Source organism: Oreochromis aureus, linkage group 6 (assembly GCF_013358895.1).
Source record: "Oreochromis aureus strain Israel breed Guangdong linkage group 6, ZZ_aureus, whole genome shotgun sequence".
Classification (NCBI taxonomy): Eukaryota; Metazoa; Chordata; class Actinopteri; order Cichliformes; family Cichlidae; genus Oreochromis; species Oreochromis aureus.
This window is the reverse complement of record NC_052947.1, coordinates 12,958,400-12,977,588: the sequence shown is the minus strand read 5'-3', so window position 1 is coordinate 12,977,588 and position 19,189 is coordinate 12,958,400. Positions and strand designations below refer to the sequence as shown.

The window sequence follows — 19,189 nt, the reverse complement described above, 5'->3', positions numbered from 1 at the left end:
GTGCACAACATTTTAATGACAAAGGAAAATTACATTTTTGAGCAGTGAGTCAATAAATGATTAAAACAAATTTCAGAAATCTCTGCCATGGAAACACTACCAAAGAGGTATCCAGATTTTTTTTTTGTTTTAAAGCAAACTATCTAATGCATGTTTTAAATACAGGTAAGGAATCCCAGAGAGTTGATTCTGTTCATCCAGTCACAGAATTTTGAGTGGGAGAAACATTTTCTCACACATCCAACTGACTTTTTCAGTCTCAGCTGACTGCAGGTTTACCCGAGCTTATAATATTATGCAAATCGTTAATTCACACACTGTTGTGTCCTGTACTGTTTATAAGGTCGGGGAAACCTGCAATCAGCTGAGGCTGCATGTTTGCAAACATTTGAAGTTGTTTACTTTACTGAGAATCACCTGCTGTTGAAATGATGATCACTTATGTCTTTATCTCTCTCTCTCTCTCTCTCCAAAATATCAGTCTTTTTCACTGCAGCTATGCTGTCTTATTCAACCCCACCTCCTCTCTACCTGAGCCTCGTTCTCTTTCTGTCCTGCAACTCCCCTGTTCTTTCCTGTCAGATTGGAAACTACAGCCAGTGCAAGGCTGCTCCTTTTGTACCAGGTCACAACCTGGTGGGGGAGGGATTTGATGTGGTCACTCTGCGACGAAAGGGAGCCTATATGATTGATGTGAATACCTACTTCACCCCAAGTGAAACATGTACTCTCTGCTCCAACCCGCTTCAAGGCAACGTGCTGCAAAAAGTAACTAAAGATGCAACAACAAAGAGCCATTTGAACAGTAGCACACACTTTATGTGTACATGTTCATGATCTGTCTTCATTTTCAGCTGCCAGTCTCTGCAGTGGACTGGCGTGCATTCAGCCGATGCAGTGCCGATATTTACAGCAGCATCCACTCCACTGTTAGGTATAGTCTCATTATTATGTTATATTATTATGATTGCTTCACAGTTAGAGTCTTACTGAGAGAAGGTTAAATGGTGTGTGACTGTTGACTCGCTATCTAAACATCTCCATCTGATTAGTTCAGTCTCTGGCAGTGACAAAATTAAAGGATTTTTATTGTTAGACACCTTTTCTGGTGTATAAATTATCTTCATTCTCTTCATCATACTATTTGGAGCTGAAAATCTAATTACAATAACAGGTCCTCATCTGTAAATACTAACTGTTTAAAGTAATGGAAATCATCTTTGAAATTTAACTGTGAGTCTTTACTGTGAATTATATTTACAGCTCTCTGGTTGACACCTACACCTCCCAGGACAGTACTGACTGGAAGGTAGGGCACATTTCACAACAGTTATTTACATAAAATTTACATATTTTAGTATGACCACAATAATGATAAACGTGTCAATATAAGCAGATACTTTGGTTGGATATTGTTTGTTTATTTGCTTGTTTACTACTGCTATCTTTTTGAATAGAACATTTCTATATTAAACACTGCAGTAATATAAAAATAAATAAATAAATAAAACAATCCTCATTTGATTCACAGGTTGTGACAAACAAAACATATTTTGCAACTAACACAGTTCACAAAATGGGACTGAAATAATACTCACACACAAAAAGAAAAATCCGCAAATACAAGTCGTTAACACCAAACAGCAACTACTTTCAACTACTACAACTACTTACTATCTCCAGCTCAGCGCAAAACAAACTAAATCCAACAATAAACCAAGCTGCACTTGTTAAAATCTTGGTGGAGTATTCATGAGTATTTCATAAGACTGCCACCAAAGGCCACGACATCTGGTAAACCTGTGGCAGCTCAATTAATATGTAGCTTTCAACATAAAATTCTCAACCAATGTCATATTAGACCCAAGTACGAAACTACATTATGAAATAATATTATGCCTTCATTAACTGGTTATAGCTAACCAGCCAGCTAGGTAATGTTAGTGTCTCATTATGTAGCTTAATTTCAGATAATATTGCTAAAAGGTTATATTAAAGGTCATTCCATCTCAAATCATATTTTTCATATTCTGCTTGATTATCTCCAATTTAGATAAAAAGTATATGGTCTTAAGTCTTATTAGGATTATTAGGAAGTTTTAACTTCATATATTAAATACTTTTTCAGATATATATTTTTGAAAATTGTACATTGTCCCACCACCAACATGTTTTTGCACTTTGAAACTGAGGCCATGTTTGAACAGAAATCAAGATCTGTAATTTGGGACAGACAGATCAAATAATAATGTCTCATTATTGGCTCTTGGCTAATTTATTTATTCTTTTCTCATCTTTCATAACAGACTGGCCTAGATTTAGGGATGTTTGTGGGAGGAAAGCAATCCGCTGTGTATAACTTTGCATCAAAAGGGCCGCAGAGGACCGCCACACCTTCAGCACACACAGGGTCACCTGCAACCATTACAGGTAGGCTGTGAATAACTCAGAATAGTCATATAAATTCGGGTTATCTTGCAATCTTTGTTTGAAAAGCTTCTGTTGAGATCATTTACTAATCTGTCTCTTTGTGTCCAGTTACCGAGTATCAAACAGTCCGTCTCTCAGCTCTGAGTTCAGTAAGGATTTAGCCAAGCTACCACATTTCTACAACAGCTCCACCAGAGCTCAGTACAGTGAGCTTATACACACCTACGGCACACACTACATCCGCCAGGTTAAAACACATGCTGTGAATTTGCTTATTATTCCTTATTATTATTATATTTCTTCAAAAAATTGATTTATAACAACAACTTTGCTCCACATTACAGGTTCACCTTGGTGGTCGACTGAGGCGAGTCACAGCTGCACGAACCTGTCTGTCCTCACTGAATGGACTCTCCTCAAATGAGGTACTTTAAAACACTTATTAATAAAAGCACAGCATTATTGAGGCACTTCAAATAATTTTATCTCAACAATAGTGACTGAAAGTGTAAGAATAAGACTAATTGTTCTGGGCTTGGCTGCCCCACTCGCTCGCTGATGCGAGGGCGAGACCCATGGGAAGGGAGGACTAGGGTGGTAACCTGGGAACTGAGGACATCCTAAAGAACCAGTCAGGGTGTGGGATCCCTGCCACAGTTGAAAGGCCTGCACGAAAGGGGGCCGCCCAAGTTTCTCCGCTGGCTAGATTCCGTGCGGAGGGGGCGAGCCCGTGCAGCGCCTCTAGGCTGTGTGTGTGTATGTGAAAGCGCGAGAGGTCGCGTCTCGAGATCGAGTAGTTAAATTCCCCACAGTTGACAGCCTGTATGAGAGTGGGCCAAGCTCTTTCGCCGGTTAGATTCCGAGCTGAGTTCGTTGGCCCGCTGTAGTGCCTCTAGACTGTCTGGGTTAATTTTGGGGTTGGTAAATTAGGCTTAAAGTTGAAATTTGCGTCTAAAACCGTGTGTTTGGGTTTTTCAGAGCGAGACATGCACTCTGTATAGTGTGTTGAGTGCGAGCATAAAGCTCATGTGCCTGCGTCAGACTACATATTTCTACACATACAGGGCAGTACCTCTGTCATGAAAGACCAAAAGAAAACCTTTTAAAGTTGTGCCATACTGAACAATAATGCCAGTGATTTTTTTATTGTTGTTTTTACATTGTTTTACGTAAACCTCTATAGTCCAGTATTATCTTAGTTATTAGAAACTTCAGTTTTTCTTTAGTCCAGACTCTGCTTACTGATCTTGTAATTAAGTATTCAATCAATAAAGATATGATTAATATCTTAGTGACATAATTTGTAGCCTACATATTTCGTCACCATAATTTTCTGTCCATCCATCCTTCCGTTCTCTTCCACTTATCCTTATAAGAGTCGCAGCTATCATAGGGTAAGAGACGGGGTTCACCCTGGACAGGTTGCCAGCCTAACACAGGGCTAATTTTCAGAAGTTAACCCACTTTTTGAGACATAATATTACATAATGCTGCCAAAACTTAGATTAATGCTCAACAGGTTGACTTTACACAAGACAGTAGAAAACAGAGAAGTAAGTACAACAGTCTTTAGAGTTAAAATTGACATACATGTGGCACACATCTTGATGAACTGGATTTTTTTTAAAAATCTGAGTCTGGATGTAAACACCTATTTTCTCTCATCTTTCAAAACTGGTTTGACAGTCCTTCATACACTCTGTCATCTTCATTTATAATGTCATCATCTTGTGTCTCCACAAGACTGCTTGTGTTGTTTGTTAAGAGAAGAGCATATGCATGATTTAATTTGGTTTTAATACAACAGCTTTGACATGTTTATGAAACTGACGTGATCAGAAAGCCTCGCAAAATCTTCACAAAATGTGTCTGTGTGTGTAAATACAAAATGCAGTTTTTAAATGATGATTTTATTGATTAAGGGAGCAAAGTTATCCAAACCTATCTAGTCCTGTGTTAGAATTATGATTGTCCCTCTTGTTAAATCATGCGTTACTGTGATAAACCACAATTTTTGAAAAGTTGAGTTCAGGTTAACTAAACCCACTCAGACATGATTACTGGCAGACCTGTTGAATCAAGAAATCACTTAAATAGAATCTGTCTGACAAAGTGAAGCAAGCTAAAAGCATCTCAAAAAGCCAGACATCATGCCACAATCTAAATAAGTACTTGAGAAACAAAGTCACTGCCATCTAACAGTCAGGAAAGAGTTACAAAGCCATTTCTAAGGCTTTGGGACTTCAGTGAACCACAGTGAGAGCAATCATACATCAACTGAAAACCTGGAACAGTGGCGAGGCTTCCCAGGAGTGACCGGCCGAGCAAAATGACTCCAAGAGCACATCCACAATTCATCCAGGAGATCACAAAAGACCCCAGACCAACATTAAAGAACTGTAGGCTTCATATGTCTCAGTTAAGGTCTGTGTTCATGATTCAACAATAAGAAAGAGACTGGGCAAAAATGACATCCATGGGAAAGTTCAAGGAGAAAACCACGTCTGAACAAACAGAACATAAAGGCTCACGTTTGCCAAAAAACATCTTCATGATCCCCAAGACTTTGGGAAAAATACTCTGTGACTAATGAGATAAAAGCTGAACTTGTTGGAAGGCTGGAGTCCTGTTACATCTGATATAAAACTAACACGGCATTTCATGAAAAGAACATCACACCAGCAGTAAAACATTGTGGTGGTATTGTGATAGTCTGGGACTGTGTTGCTGCCTTAGGACCTGGAAGACTTGCTGTGGTATTTGGAACCATGAATTCTGCTGTCTACCAAAACATCCTGAACGAGACAGTCCGGTCATCTTTTCGTGACCTCAAGCTGAAGCAGACTTGAGGGTTCTGCAGCAGGACAATGATCCAAAACACTCCAGCAAGTCCACCTCTGAATGGCTTAAAACAAAAACAAACTGAAGACTGGAGTGGCCCAGTCAAAGGCCTGACCTGAATCTGATTGAAATGCTGTGCGATGACCTTAAAAAATTTCAAAAACCCTGAATGGCTGGGTTTGTGGCTGAATTACAACAATTCTGAGTGGGCCAAAATTAATCCACAGCGTTGTAAAAGACTCATTGGCAGTTATTGCAAACCCTTGATTGCAGTTGTTGCTGCTAAGGGTGGCCCGACCAGTCATTGGGTTTAGGGGAAAATCACTTTCTCATACAGGTTCCTGCAAGTTTTTTCCCCTTAATAATAAACAGCTTCATTTAGAAAATGCATTTTGTGTTTATTTTGTTATCTCTATCTAATATTTAAATTTCTTTCATTATCTGAAATATTTAAGTGTGACAAACATGCAAAAAAAAAAAAAAAAAAAGGAAATCAGGAAGGGGCAAAAAAGTTTCACACCACTGTATATATTTATAGTACAGCTACTATGCAGAGAAAATGCCCTTGATACACACTGACATTTAGTTTCCCTTCCTGTCCTGCAGGTCTACTCCTGTTTATCGCTGGGTTTCTCTGTCGGCTTGGGAAAATTCAAATTATCCAGTAACAGACAGTCTTGCAACAAGGTCCTACAAAACCAGGGTCTCTCGTTTATGTACAGCACTGGTCTCCACCAACACTACACAGAGGTGGTAGGAGGCAATGGTTGGTTGGGAGAGTTTGCACTCACCCAGAATGACTCCCTCGGCTTTCTAACTTGGCTGAGCACCCTGAAGGATCACCCAGATGTTGTTTCCTACTCCCTTCGGCCAATCTATAGCCTGATGACAAATGGCACGCAAAAGGCAGGGATGAAAGCTGCCATAGAGGAGTACTTGGAAGATAACGCTGTGAGAACGTCGCCCAATGAGCCAAACTGTGGGTGGCGCATTCCTAATCTGGCTTCCAACTGCTGTCCTCTGCAAGCCTGGAGGGGACGCTAAGGGTTACCATTGTGCGAGCCTGGAATTTGAAAGGAGATCCAGTTGGAAAAACTGAGGGGTGAATAGACTCTTGTCTATTAAGATCTGTCTGGTGTGGTATATCAAGCAGACTTAATAATTCTTATGTTGCTCTTCTTTCTTTTCTTCTGATCACAGCTATGCTAAAATGTGGTTTGGTTCCTTCTATCGGAGGACTCGTTGGATTCGGTCAAACAATCCCCGGTGGAATGCGAATTATGATTTAGGCAAGGTCAGTAAACTCTCATTATAAATCATGATAAATGGTTTGGCCCCACAGTCAGCAGAGTTGATTTACTTTTCAAACCTGAAGCCTATCAACAGTTTACTATGCTTTTTTGTTTTGTTCTTGTTTGTTTTTTTTTTGGCAATATACCACACAAAGCCATAGTTTAGCTAATACCTAAAAATGCAAAAGCATTACCTTACATCAATCCAAATAATCAGACTCTTCTACTAAACTTCTGTTTTTAAGTTGTAGTGGTTTGGAGCTTTAGAACCATTGTAATGACAAATACCATGTATGTTACTTGACTTGGAAGAAGTAATGTTAGCTAGGTAGTGGTTTAGCAAACATATACATATACATATATGCACATTCATATTCACAGAGCCATTCTTTAAATTGATTCCAATAATGAATCTCCTCGAATCCACCACTGTGTCTTTAACACAGTTTATGACTCCTATGGGCCAATTTTAAATGCTGCTCTTATTAAGTATGTACAAATGGTTTATGAATTCGTCCTATTTCATTGTTCTCCTTTGTGTTTATCTTTCACTAGTGCTAAAATTAACATTGGTCGGATAAAACTATATTAAATCTTGTTTGATTAATTTTCTCATGAAGGTGGACACACACTTGGGTTTGAAGGTTGAAGTCTGGGACAAGGATATATGGCGTGATGACCGTCTGGGATCATGTTTCAAGTATCTGCAGCAGGGGACACACACATTTACCTGTCGAGCTAAAAGAGGCGGTTTTGAGGTCCGGTACACTCTGACATGTGACCCTCATCTGGCTGGAGACCGGTGTGATCGTTACAAACCATCTGCAAAATAAGAAATATATTTTGTATGTTTTTCTTCATAACAGTTCTGTTGCTCTAATGGACTGTAAAGATGAATGTGATACTTATTAGTTTATGCATTGATTTTTCTACCAATAAGACATAACAATATTCCACTTGTTCTTTTATATTTGTTAGAGTTTAGTCACTTATTTGTATTCATATAAATTTGTGGTTTATTATATCCTAATATTGCTTGATTTAAAAAAAAAAAAATTAAAAAATCATATTTTGGGGGGTTTCAACAGATTAAAATTATAAATATAAACTTATAAATCCAAACCCATTACATCAGCTGTTTTGTATTCCTACTAATTTGTGAGTCTAGTTTCAGTTATGTAAAAATGTATGTGAAACCCGAAAATGACTGTAATTCACATAAGACCTCTAATTAATTCATGAATTACATGGATGAGTGTGTTCAAATGTTTAACTGTGTGTATTATATGCAGTGTTGGGTGTAATGCGTTACTAAGTAACGCGTTACCGTAATTAAATTACTTTTCCACTGAAAAAGTAGAGTAACTAATTACTGTTCATTTTTAGGTATTTTAATTACAGTTACTTACAATGTACTTGCGTTACATTGTAAAATAATTAAACTCGCTGAATATCATTATTTAATTTCAATAATTTATCTTCTAAACATAGAAGTAAACTCTGCCGCTTTAACATCGCTGTAGTGCAGCTGCACGTCATTTCGCGCCAGTTTGCTGCATAGTCGTATTCTAAAGCGTGTGGCTGTTTTATGAAGTGGACATATTCCCGTCTCTTCACTTTTCTGAAACAAGCAGACAAGAATATTACAGTAATATGTAAGCTATGTCCTGGGGAGAAAAAATTATCGGCTGCTGTTAATAGCACGAGTAATCTACTGAAGCGCCTGACACCAGAGCATAGACGAACACTTCTGAGTGATCCTTGTTCATCATCCATGGATAACGCCGCGGCAACTCCTGCTAAGCAGGCAAAACTTGATTTTACTTCAGCAGCACAGAAAGCGTCTGAAGGTGAGCTTAAAAAATGATTGCAGGCTACATTGTGGAAGAGATGCTACCGCTGCATACTGTAGAGTCTACGTACCTTTTAAAAATTTTTTTTTATTATTTAAAGAGTTTAGTTTCTATTGTTTGCCCACTCAAGGTTTATAGGGATTTTTAAGAAGTATTTAGTTAAATTACTTATTTAGTAATTAAGTTACTTTTCTGACACAGTAATTAGATAAGTATTTTAAATACAATATTGACTAAGTAATTAGTAATTAATTACTTTTTTAAAGTAACTTACCCAACACTGATTATATGCAAAAAATGTAATAAAAATAATAAATAATGCAATTCATTTTTTTGGATCATCCTGTCTTACTGGGATGTGACAGGGCCAGAAAGTCAACAATTGTAACTATTTATGACTTACAGACGGTATTTTCCACACTATAAGGCGCACTTAAAATCCTTTAATTTTCCTTGTTCCTTATTCGTTATATCCGGTGCGCCTTATATATGAATTTTGGTTACTGACCTTGAACCGATTTTATGTGATACACGGCTCTCAAAAATCTGTCAAAGAATGTTTTAGAACGACTTTGGTAAGCTTCGAAGTCGCACCGCTTGATGGATTGTCGTAGCATTACGGCTGCCGTAGTCAGGAGCCTCATGCGAGTAATCAGGATCCAAAGTCTATCAGCTTCAGGTCCCAAAGTCAAACAAACACTGCGGCATCACTGAGAGTTAAAAACTGTCTAAATTCTTTCATCTTTAATAAAATGATCAGTGTTGCTGCTTCACCAGGTGTAACAATTAGGTTTAACATCCAGGCATCCATGAAAACAGAATTTATTAAGTTTAACAGAGTTAGAAGTTAGCAGGAAGTTGGCTCACTAGTTTCCACCTAAACATGATATAGCATGTTCTGACACAGAGATTGAAAATGTACAGCTCTGCTATCACTTCCAACATAAATGAAGACAGAAAACTAAACAGCAGTGACTTTTGTAGGGTTACTGAAGTTGGACTAGCTGGTATATAATGATGTGCTACGTGATCGCTAGCAACACAGCTATGTTAGTATAACATAAACAAAGTGAAGGGCAGGATGCTGTAAACGGACCAAACTTGAGTCAGGAGAACAACTGAGATAATCCATCCACAATACTGAGGTTAGTCATTAATATACTGCAACAACATGGGAATAGAGCTGCTGCCAGAGAATTCAACAATAATGAATCAATGGTACGGAAGTGGAGGAAGCAAGAAGAATGAGTTGAGTAAAGTTTGACTTGTCTGACTCTTTTGTTTCGCTTAATGCGCCTTATAATCCGGTGTACCTTATGGTCCGAAAAATAGGTCAGTTCCTTGATCATTAATATGCAAATTGTCAGTGGCTGATCAACAATCCACGGTTGTCCTTCTCTCCTGGAACGGCTGGAGCTTTCTGTAAGCGCCTTCCCAGCTTTGACAAATGTCCAGCTGGGATAACCACATTTACTCAGGGCCTTCTTGATGTGATATTCTTCTGCTTCCCTGGCCGCTGTGTCTGTGGGAATGGCGTTCGCTCTGTGTTGTAGCATCCTGATGACACTCAGTTTATGCTCCAGTGGATGATGAGAGTCAAACCTTAAATACTGATCCGTATGCGTAGGTTTACAGTACAATGAGTTTTGATCAGTGGTTGTTGATCAATGGTCATGAGAATTTGCATATTAATGATCAAGGAACTGACCTCCCAGCCCATTGTTCCTTTAGTGATGCTAGTTTCAGTCATTATACAAATGTACTGTTTATAAGATTGGGGAAACCTGCAGTCAGCTGAGACTGAAGAAGTCACTTGGATGAGTGACGAAACGTTTCTCCCTCTGACAACGCTACGTCCAGATGAATAGAATCAAACTTTGGGGATTTACTTACCTGGATGATTGAGAATGCATCAAGAAATTGAAAATGCATTTATACTGGAATATTTTGGGGAATTAAACAAAATAATTTCTCTACAGCTCACTGGTCGAAGCATACACCAACCAGAACAGCATCGACTGGAAGGTAGTGTTACGGGTCCGAAATTGAGGATGAGAGTAAAACAATGATAGTCCAGAAAAGGCCGTTCAAACAATTGATTTTAATGAATGCACGCAGCGTGGAGAGGTGCAAACTGCAAAGCAGTTGTACATCTCTGCCCAAAATACACTCTAGGTTGCTTTTATAACATCAGGGTATTGTAACGCCCCTTCTTGCGTTTACAAGCACATAATTTGCATGTACAGAACATTCATGTATTTTAAGAATTAACTGCAACATAGAGGTTCCTCCTTGTGGCATACTCTTCCGAATATAGTGATGACCTAAGGCCTTTGAGGTCACCATGGACTGGACATCCTTCCGTCACCTGTAACTAGGCAAACTCAAATACCACAAGAAGCTGAATACATTCAGGCCTTTGCTCAGCTACTATTTTACTGTACCAATATACTCAGCATATGAGTTATGATACATATATTTAACTCAATCATTTTAAAGTAGTTATAACTGCACCTGTAATAAACATGTTAATATTTGATTATGATAACCCCTATAATATAAATTATAACATAATGCCAGCAGCTTCAATAAATGCTTGGATGAAATGATAATTAATGCAATGACAAGATGATGGTTATGTAAAATAATCCCTATAATTCTACAATTCCCCTTTTGACGTCTTCCAAAGGCGTCACTACACTATTCCCAGGTCCACTACCTTCGCTCTGACCCTCTCTCTGCTACACCTTACTAACCTACTGTGTTCATCTCAGGTTCCTGTCATTATTCAAAGTTGGTTCCCAATATCATATCAGGCAAAATCACAAACCCTACTGCCACGTCTGCTTTGTTAAGCTCTTCAGTTAGATTCTGTACCGGTTTGCCAATCCGTGTGTACATGTCTCTACACTTTTAATGTCTAAATGCACATCTGGATGTATGTGCACTTGTGTGTCTATCTGCATCTATGAGTCAATGATTTGTCAGATGTAAGGCGTTAATGTGAGAAATGTTTCCTGACTATTAACTCCTGATACTCGAGGAACTTTCCTGTTTGCCGAACTTCCTAGGTTTGGCCTTTTACACTTTTACTAAAGAAATTTTAACAGAGCCCAAAGAGATTTTTATTTTGCTCCTGTGCTTGACAGGTTAAGCGAAGTTGTTTTTTGTTTTATTTTGAAATTTTTCTCTTCTGTGTGTGTGTGTGTGTACATAAGTAAGAATATGATAATCAACATAAGATCCCTGGTTTGCAAATGATTTTCTGCCCCCGCTGCAGGGCAACATCATGTGGTGGTGAGTCTATGTTGGCTAATTTAATGCAAATATGTAACAGTTGCTTCATTACATTGCCCACTCAGAGTTGCACAGTTTTAATGTATGTGGAGAGTGTTTTCACAGTTTAAACATAGGTTACTCACATTTCTAGCCTGATTGTTTCCCAATAAAAGTGAAATCATACATTGCATTTGATTTCACTTATGTATTATCATGTTCTGGGCTCTATCCATTATATTAACTTTATTCAATCTCAATACTCTTTATGTGTGTGAGCAACGCTTTTAATTAGGGATGCACCGATACCGATACTGGTATCGGGTATCGGGCCGATACTGTAAAATGCGCGCGTACTCGTGCTCGTAAAAGTTAACCGATACCATGAACCGATACTAATGTAGCCCGGATGGGAATTTGGGAGTAGATACTCATAATTCCCATGGACTTGAACATCACGGTAACATAAGGTGTTCACAGTTATGTGATGTAACTGTACCCTGAATTTAATTTGCCCTGTAATATGTCACAAGGTAAATACAGGTAATTAATTAGAGCAATCAAACTGTTATGTTAATCATAAAAATTATTATGTATGGTATGTAACTCTGAAGGAGTTAAAATATTGTTCAGAGTTCTAATTTTCTGGAGGCCCGTGAAGGTAGCATATAACGGGACTTGTGTATCTGTTGCAATGGAGGAGGAGAAGAGAACGGCATGGAGAGATGCACGAGGTTAGCTGAGCCAAAGTGAGAGACTCGGCTAGTTTTACTGAGGTTAACTAGCACAAAAGAGTGTGTGACTAGAAAGCTAACCGTGTGGGAGCTTCGCAACAGAGTGTGGGTGAAGTGACTTTTTGTTTCAACGGTAGCACCACCGTGGAAATCTGTGTTTCCAGCTAAGACCGTCGAGGCTAAAGGCTAGCCGGACTGCTTGGCTGCGCCACGGCGGCAGCCGCTATGGACTGTCGGAGAGCTGGACAGTGACGGGCTAACGCGCTGTAGCAGAGACAGCATCGGGTCCGCAGGGAGTGGATTTAGTGTGGGACTGGTGAACGGCGACCTACCGAGCAACGGAACTGTAAGTCAGACTTTTGTGCTCTTACTGGGGAGAAGAGGATTTTCTCCATCGTCCGGCGTGAGCAGCAAACAGGCCTGCAACAAGTGTGAATGTGAGTGTGTGTGGGGCCCATGTGTGAATATTGTATGTTTAGTGGAGTTATATAACGTGTTTTGGAGTGTATATTAGTGAGTCACTTACCAAAAGGTGATAACATAAGTTGGGTTGTTTAATATAATTTGAAAGGGAATTATGTCATTTATACAGTGTATTTCATTTGGTTAAGGAATTGGAATATCATTTGAGTTTAAAAAAGGGATGTGTTGTACAGTATTTGTCTCTGCCCTTACGTTCAGTAAACGTTTCGTTTGTGTTAAAGAGTTGTCTGGGGTCGTTTCTTTACTACTGGTTAAGTTTAACTTGTGTGTGGTAGAAGTATCGGATTTTGTACTCGGTATCGGCAAGTACTCAGATCTAAGTATCTGTATCGGATCGGTTTGAAAAAATTGGTATCGTTGCATCCCTACTTTTAATTTTATTAAACACCACCCCAGTAAAATACACACCATCCCCATGTCAGCCTGACTCTCCGCTAAAAAGCACACTTCAAAGTTTTCTATCTGGATTTACGCCTCTTTTGGCCTCAAGCATATACATAACATGCAAAGGTTACTGTTAATGCCCGTTAGACAAGTTTCCATTATCTACAACATTTTGTTTCACCCGGCTCACCCTTACACATTTCCTGTTCACTTATTGCATATTTATCTTTAACACCTTTTACCTCAGTAGTTGCTAAGCAGAAACAAAGCAACCTGTGGTCCACCTTTACCCTGTAAAATGAACCCCTGTCATGTTTGTGTCTGTAAGCATGTTTTGCATTCATTCATTACACTCCCAGCCATTCCTGCAAGTTAGGAGCTGTAAAGTTGAAAGCTACATCAAGTCCAGGCCTTTGGCCTGGCCTATATATAAATCATGTGTGTTTGTAAGCTTGCGTGCAATTCACCTGCTATGTTCTCATCTTCCCTCAACATGTATCACCTGGACACTCTCACCAGTGAAGCTTAAAACCCTCTTGGATAGAACATCAACTCTAAACAAGCACAGTTATGCATTGTGTATAAAATTAACTCAACCTCATGCTAACCTACATAAGTACCTGTCTTAAGAGAGACCTCTGCACAGCTCAGACGCCAGTTGCAAGAGCTCTCTAACATTAGAATCATCAGCTGTGACTTATATAGTGTTATTTCGGTACTTTATACTTCACACATTTTTGAACGTTATTTATATGGGGAGTTCCTCTTTTTGTGTCTATGTTTATTAATATGCCTTGTGCACTAAAGCTTCCTGTTTTTCAGTCTGGCTGAGCACTCGTTTGTGAGTATAAACTGGCAGTGTTGGGAAGGTTACTTTTAAAATGTATTCCACTACAGAATACTGAATACATGCCCCAAAATGTATTCTGTAACGTATTCCGTTACGTTACTCAATGAGAGTAACGTATTCTGAATACTTTGGAATACTTAATATATTATCATGCTGTTTACAACTACATGAATGTCCTATTGCTGTGATTTATTACTGTTACTGAAGGTCCGCGGCTCCAAACGTAGTAAAGGGACCTCTGGCTAATCACGTCGGGTTCGTGTCGGGCTGGTAGCCGAAAACTAGCTTTACTTTGTTGTCTGGGTCAACTTTGCTTGCGGGAGACAGAGAGGCGTTGAAAGGCTTCTCCAACGGAACTTATTTTTCCGGAGGAAAACACGAACACAGTGTACAGTTGAGTCTTAATAGCTTACTTACAGCTGGGCTCGTCAGGCACTCTTCTTGGCTGCTGTGGTTATTATTATATTTACATGCTTCCAGCTCCCGTTTTTGCTCCGTGACAGCTCGGACTTTTCCTTTCTCTCCCTCCCTCGCTCACAGACACATAACGGGTATGGTAGTCCATTCTCCCTGCAGCACGGACTACACTGCCCATCAGGCTACATTCTTTAGAGCTATGCCTGTAGCATTCTGCCTTTTAGCTTAGCACAACAACAACAACAAAAAAAGCGCTCTCTCACCCAGGAAACACGCAGAGAGAGCGCTTCACCCTGTAACCATGGCAACCGTAACGCTGCCGCCTGGAACAACAGAACGTAGCTGTCAAACAAACCCAAACAATCCTGACCAGCGACAATATGAAACAGGGAAGTACCGCCGTGTATTCCATTTATTTCAACAAAGTAACTGTATTCTGAATACCACCTTTTAAACGGTAACTGTAACGGAATACAGTTACTCATATTTTGTATTCTGAATACGTAACGGCGGTACATGTATTCCGTTACTCCCCAACACTGTAAACTGGCCTCTACAAGCCTTCATTAGCAGATACACATTACAAATGCTTCATATATACAGAGAAAAACCCAATAATCCACATTTCACTATTTTGTTCTTTGGTTCAGATTTGGATTCTGTATTGTTCTTTATTTGTTATTATTTATATTCAGATTGTTTTTGCTAGTCTTGGTTTGTTGTTGTCTGTTTGGGAGCTGACATAGTCTCTATAAATGAACTTCTTTTGGTGGAGTAGCATCAGGAGAGAAGCTCCAGAGAGGCATCTTCCATGTTAAACACTAAAATATAACATAAGAGATCTTCTCAACGTGTTATATATTTTTAATATTTCCTTATTATTTTGTCATAAAATAAATCAACCAAATAACTTAAGCTGTGTGACAGCACCTTGCGTTTACGCCAGGCTGTGAACTGCCCTAAATCTACTTGCTACACCCCCTTTTCACCTAGTTTAATTTTTTCAATCCTAATTTAAACTATTCCTGACTTCCCTCAATGCACACTGTAAAGTGTAAAAAATACAATTAGCTTTCTCCTGGTAAAAGGTCCTACATTATTTTCTCTACCTTTGGAAACATCCTCTATCGAGTTAACCCATTTCATTTTTCAAACTTAGGCCTGATTTCTTCGCCCCTTTAACGGGTAGCGCATATCCGGTCTGAACACTGTGTTTGGGCAATTTACTTAATTGTTGCAGGATTTCTATGTTATGTAAAGTTCCTCTCATCCCTTTTATGCTTCCATTATAACCTGTGTCTAACAAGCTTTTGATCTTCTTTGTAATATAAACAACTCGGTGTATTTGTGCTCTGTTCTTCTCCTTTCTCTCGTCTGATCGTCTCAAGCACGTCCTGTACCAAATTTACTTCCTCTTTTCAAGTCCCACATTTAATTACAAGCTCAAACATATTTGCCCTATATTGCTGTCTCGACGTGTTTCCTGTCAACTTAACAGAGTTATTCTCAGAACTCAGAGCTGAGGTTCCCCTTTTCTAAGTCTGTCTGTTCTACAAGAGAGCAAGTCGGTAAACAAGTTTATCATCACAAAGGTTATTAGGTAAAGGTCACGTAGACATTTGCTTAGTAACCCTAAAAGAACACATTTCATGTAGCTAATCGCATATATTAACACCCCCCTTTTTGTGACACATCTCATGTGTTACAAACTCAAAATCCTTCAGTCGAGCTTAGGAAATTAAAAGAAAAAGTTAGTCCTATCATATTAGGCATACATGCTCCGGAGCTTCAAACCTGTATTTAAGGAATGAAATCAAATTAATCATCATGTCAAATCCTTTCTTGGCTCCATCCACAGCCTGCATCCTTGAGACGTCCTAGAAACAAAAACCTGTGTGTTAACCAGAACATCACCTTTTATACTCAGTTTCTCCACTTCATCCAACCTGTAATATAAAAAGTTAAAACAGAACGATTATCAGTCATGTGTCTAACCTTAGTCCAGTCTTTTGTCAGTGTCCAGTCAGTCCAACCTATGGTCTGCCTCGTCCGTCCATTCACCTGTCCATTCCCACACATTCACTCACACGCATTACCATCAGGTATTGCTGACAGTGGAGACTATCTCGCAAATATTCAGTCTTCACTCTCAGCAACATCAACTCATTTATTTGTTTTACTTTGTTTTTAAGAAAATAGTTCTTTCTGCTTTTAGACTGGATTGGCTCATGGCAATCCTTTTACTTTGTCAGCACTGTTATCCACTCTTTTGCAGGCCTGCTTACAACAAAAATGAGAAAAAGAGAGCTGAGTATTAGCTCATCAAAGTACAAAACAAAATCACCTGACAGGTTTTTCTTTATAAGTGCACTGTTACAAAACCCCTTAAACATGTCCATGTTTATTAACACTCCCTCTTTAAAAATAAAACAACAACCTCAAAAATCTTCAACAATCTGAAATTTCACCCGTTCGACACACTGAAAACCTCGCCAAAAGCTGCACCGTTTCAGTACACAACAATATCCCCTTTAGGCACTTTACCATACTCAGATTCAGCCTAAGATCTTACAACAATGTGTCAACACTAATTTATAAACCTCTTAATCAAATTTGCACCTCTGAACAATCTACCCCTCCTTTAAGGCCTCAATCACACACACACAGCAACCTCCTCTGTCCACATTCACACGAGTTTTCGAACTTGTTGCATACTCAGCCATATCTCAACAATTTAACTTGGCAAGAAAATACTTTTTTTTTTTTTTTAAACCTCATGCCATTATTCAATTATTTTCATTTTCTTTCTATACTAATCACTTGTTTTGATCACTCAGTGCAAAAGCACTGCTAAGTCACTCTTTTAAACTACTTTAATCACTTATCTTTTCTTTTTTTTTTTTTTTTTTTTTTTTTTTTCCATAGCACTCCCCTGTCACCTAACTTCTTTGAATCAACCTCAAGCTTTAAGTCTATTTTATTAACCATTCACACCATTCTATCACTCATACAATTAGCAAGCTGATCTTCATTATGCGTATGCTTGTGTTCTTAGCCAGGTTTTAATCACTATCTTATGCATTAATCCTCATGAGCTTGTCTTTGTAAGGTTAATACATTCTCTTTTTGTATGTGTATGTGTACGTGTTATTTTGCATATATGGCTTCGCAGTCTGTCAGACACCTTTCCAATCCTCCAGTTAAACAGTGAGTTTTCTCCTTCCCCGAATTACTAACCCAGACTTTTGATCTCCACCTTAAATAAAGCACTCCTGGTCTTCAGCCAGGAGTTAGGGCTTGCTTTTCAGGTTCATGGACACATCATTCTGTGAACAATTCAACCAGAAACTTGCCTTAACATATCCATTGATGTCAACCTATAATTTTCTTCCGACTGCTGCTGTGGAGAATTTGTCCGGTTCTGCTTTTACTCCTGAAAATAACAAAACTAAGACATTTTCATTATTATCACAAGTGCCTAAATAACCCATTTCTCTATCTCTGGTCAGAAATACCAATTATGCCATGCATGTAAGCGTGTTCTTCCTTGCGTTATGTGGTCATGTAAATGCAGTGTAAGCTGTTTTCTTCATTGCATCCTTATGTATTCATTGCATTTTCATGTATTCATATTTAATTTATGCATCTTTTCACTGAGCTCTAGATCCAAACTATCTCACTTCTGATTCGTTTCAAAAATAATCTCACATGTAACAATTGGTATATGTGTGTTTTCTATTCATTAATATAATTGTCAGTTATTTTGATTATCTTTACCTTTTGTATTGTTTACCTCTTTGTTGTGATATGGTGGACATCCCTAAACTATCCCGAGTTCAGGGTTCAATTTCAATCCAATCATCTCCTATCTTCTCGCAGATCAAACTCGTCCAGCTTCATCTCTCACTGGTCCTTTTCATTCACAGTGTCCTGTTCGGGCTTCAGAGCCCCAGCAAACACAGTCTGTTTCTTCTCTGTTTTGATCTTTCAGTATTTCCTCTTCCTTCAGTCTTATTTTCATTTGCTCTGTTTTCTTCTCCATTCATCTTTTCAGTCTTTTCTTCCAAGATTGCTCCAAGCTTGGCAAATATGACAGTCAGTGCCTTCAAGCAGACATATCACGCTGTTCTTCACCAGCATGCATGTTGCATCACGTGCTTTCTTCCATGCTGCTGGACTCATCAGTCGTTGTCAGTGTTACTGCTTTCGCCTGCACTGTCTTTTAGCTTCCGTTACTTCTTCACATCCACGATGTTCTATCGGTCTTCATCAGGCGATTGACTGTCCTTTGAACTTCTTCTCCGCTTCAGGGACAAAGTGAGAGATCCAGCCGCACAATTTCGAGCCAAAAACTGGCTTATTCTCCCAATTCTTTTAATCTACTTTTCTGCTGCTGAACTCAAGGTTGCAATGTTGAGAGAGTCCACCTGTGTTGACACACTAAAGCATACAATTAGTAATATATTCATTTTTATCTTAAAACCTCCCTTTTGCTTCATCTGCCCAGAGTTAAATCTCTCTCTACTCAGACGCCATAAATCGTCTCACACGCACTGCCTTTCTCTCTCTCAAACTTCCCCTTTTCACTTACTCAGAGAAATCACCCAGTCACTCAAATCAAATACTGAC

General features: G+C 38.8%; 1 protein-coding gene across 1 annotated transcript; it reads left to right on the top strand.

Annotated features, from left to right (window-relative positions):
- Positions 1 to 498: 498 nt before the first annotated feature.
- Positions 499 to 6,315, top strand: LOC120440552 (perforin-1-like). The gene is made up of 6 exons (XM_039613237.1): positions 499 to 768; positions 855 to 934; positions 2,374 to 2,430; positions 2,539 to 2,677; positions 2,775 to 2,855; positions 5,878 to 6,315. The coding sequence occupies exons 1-6, from the start codon at positions 499 to 501 to the stop codon at positions 6,313 to 6,315; spliced, it is 1,065 nt and encodes a 354-aa protein (XP_039469171.1).
- The last annotated feature ends 12,874 nt before the right edge of the window (positions 6,316 to 19,189 follow it).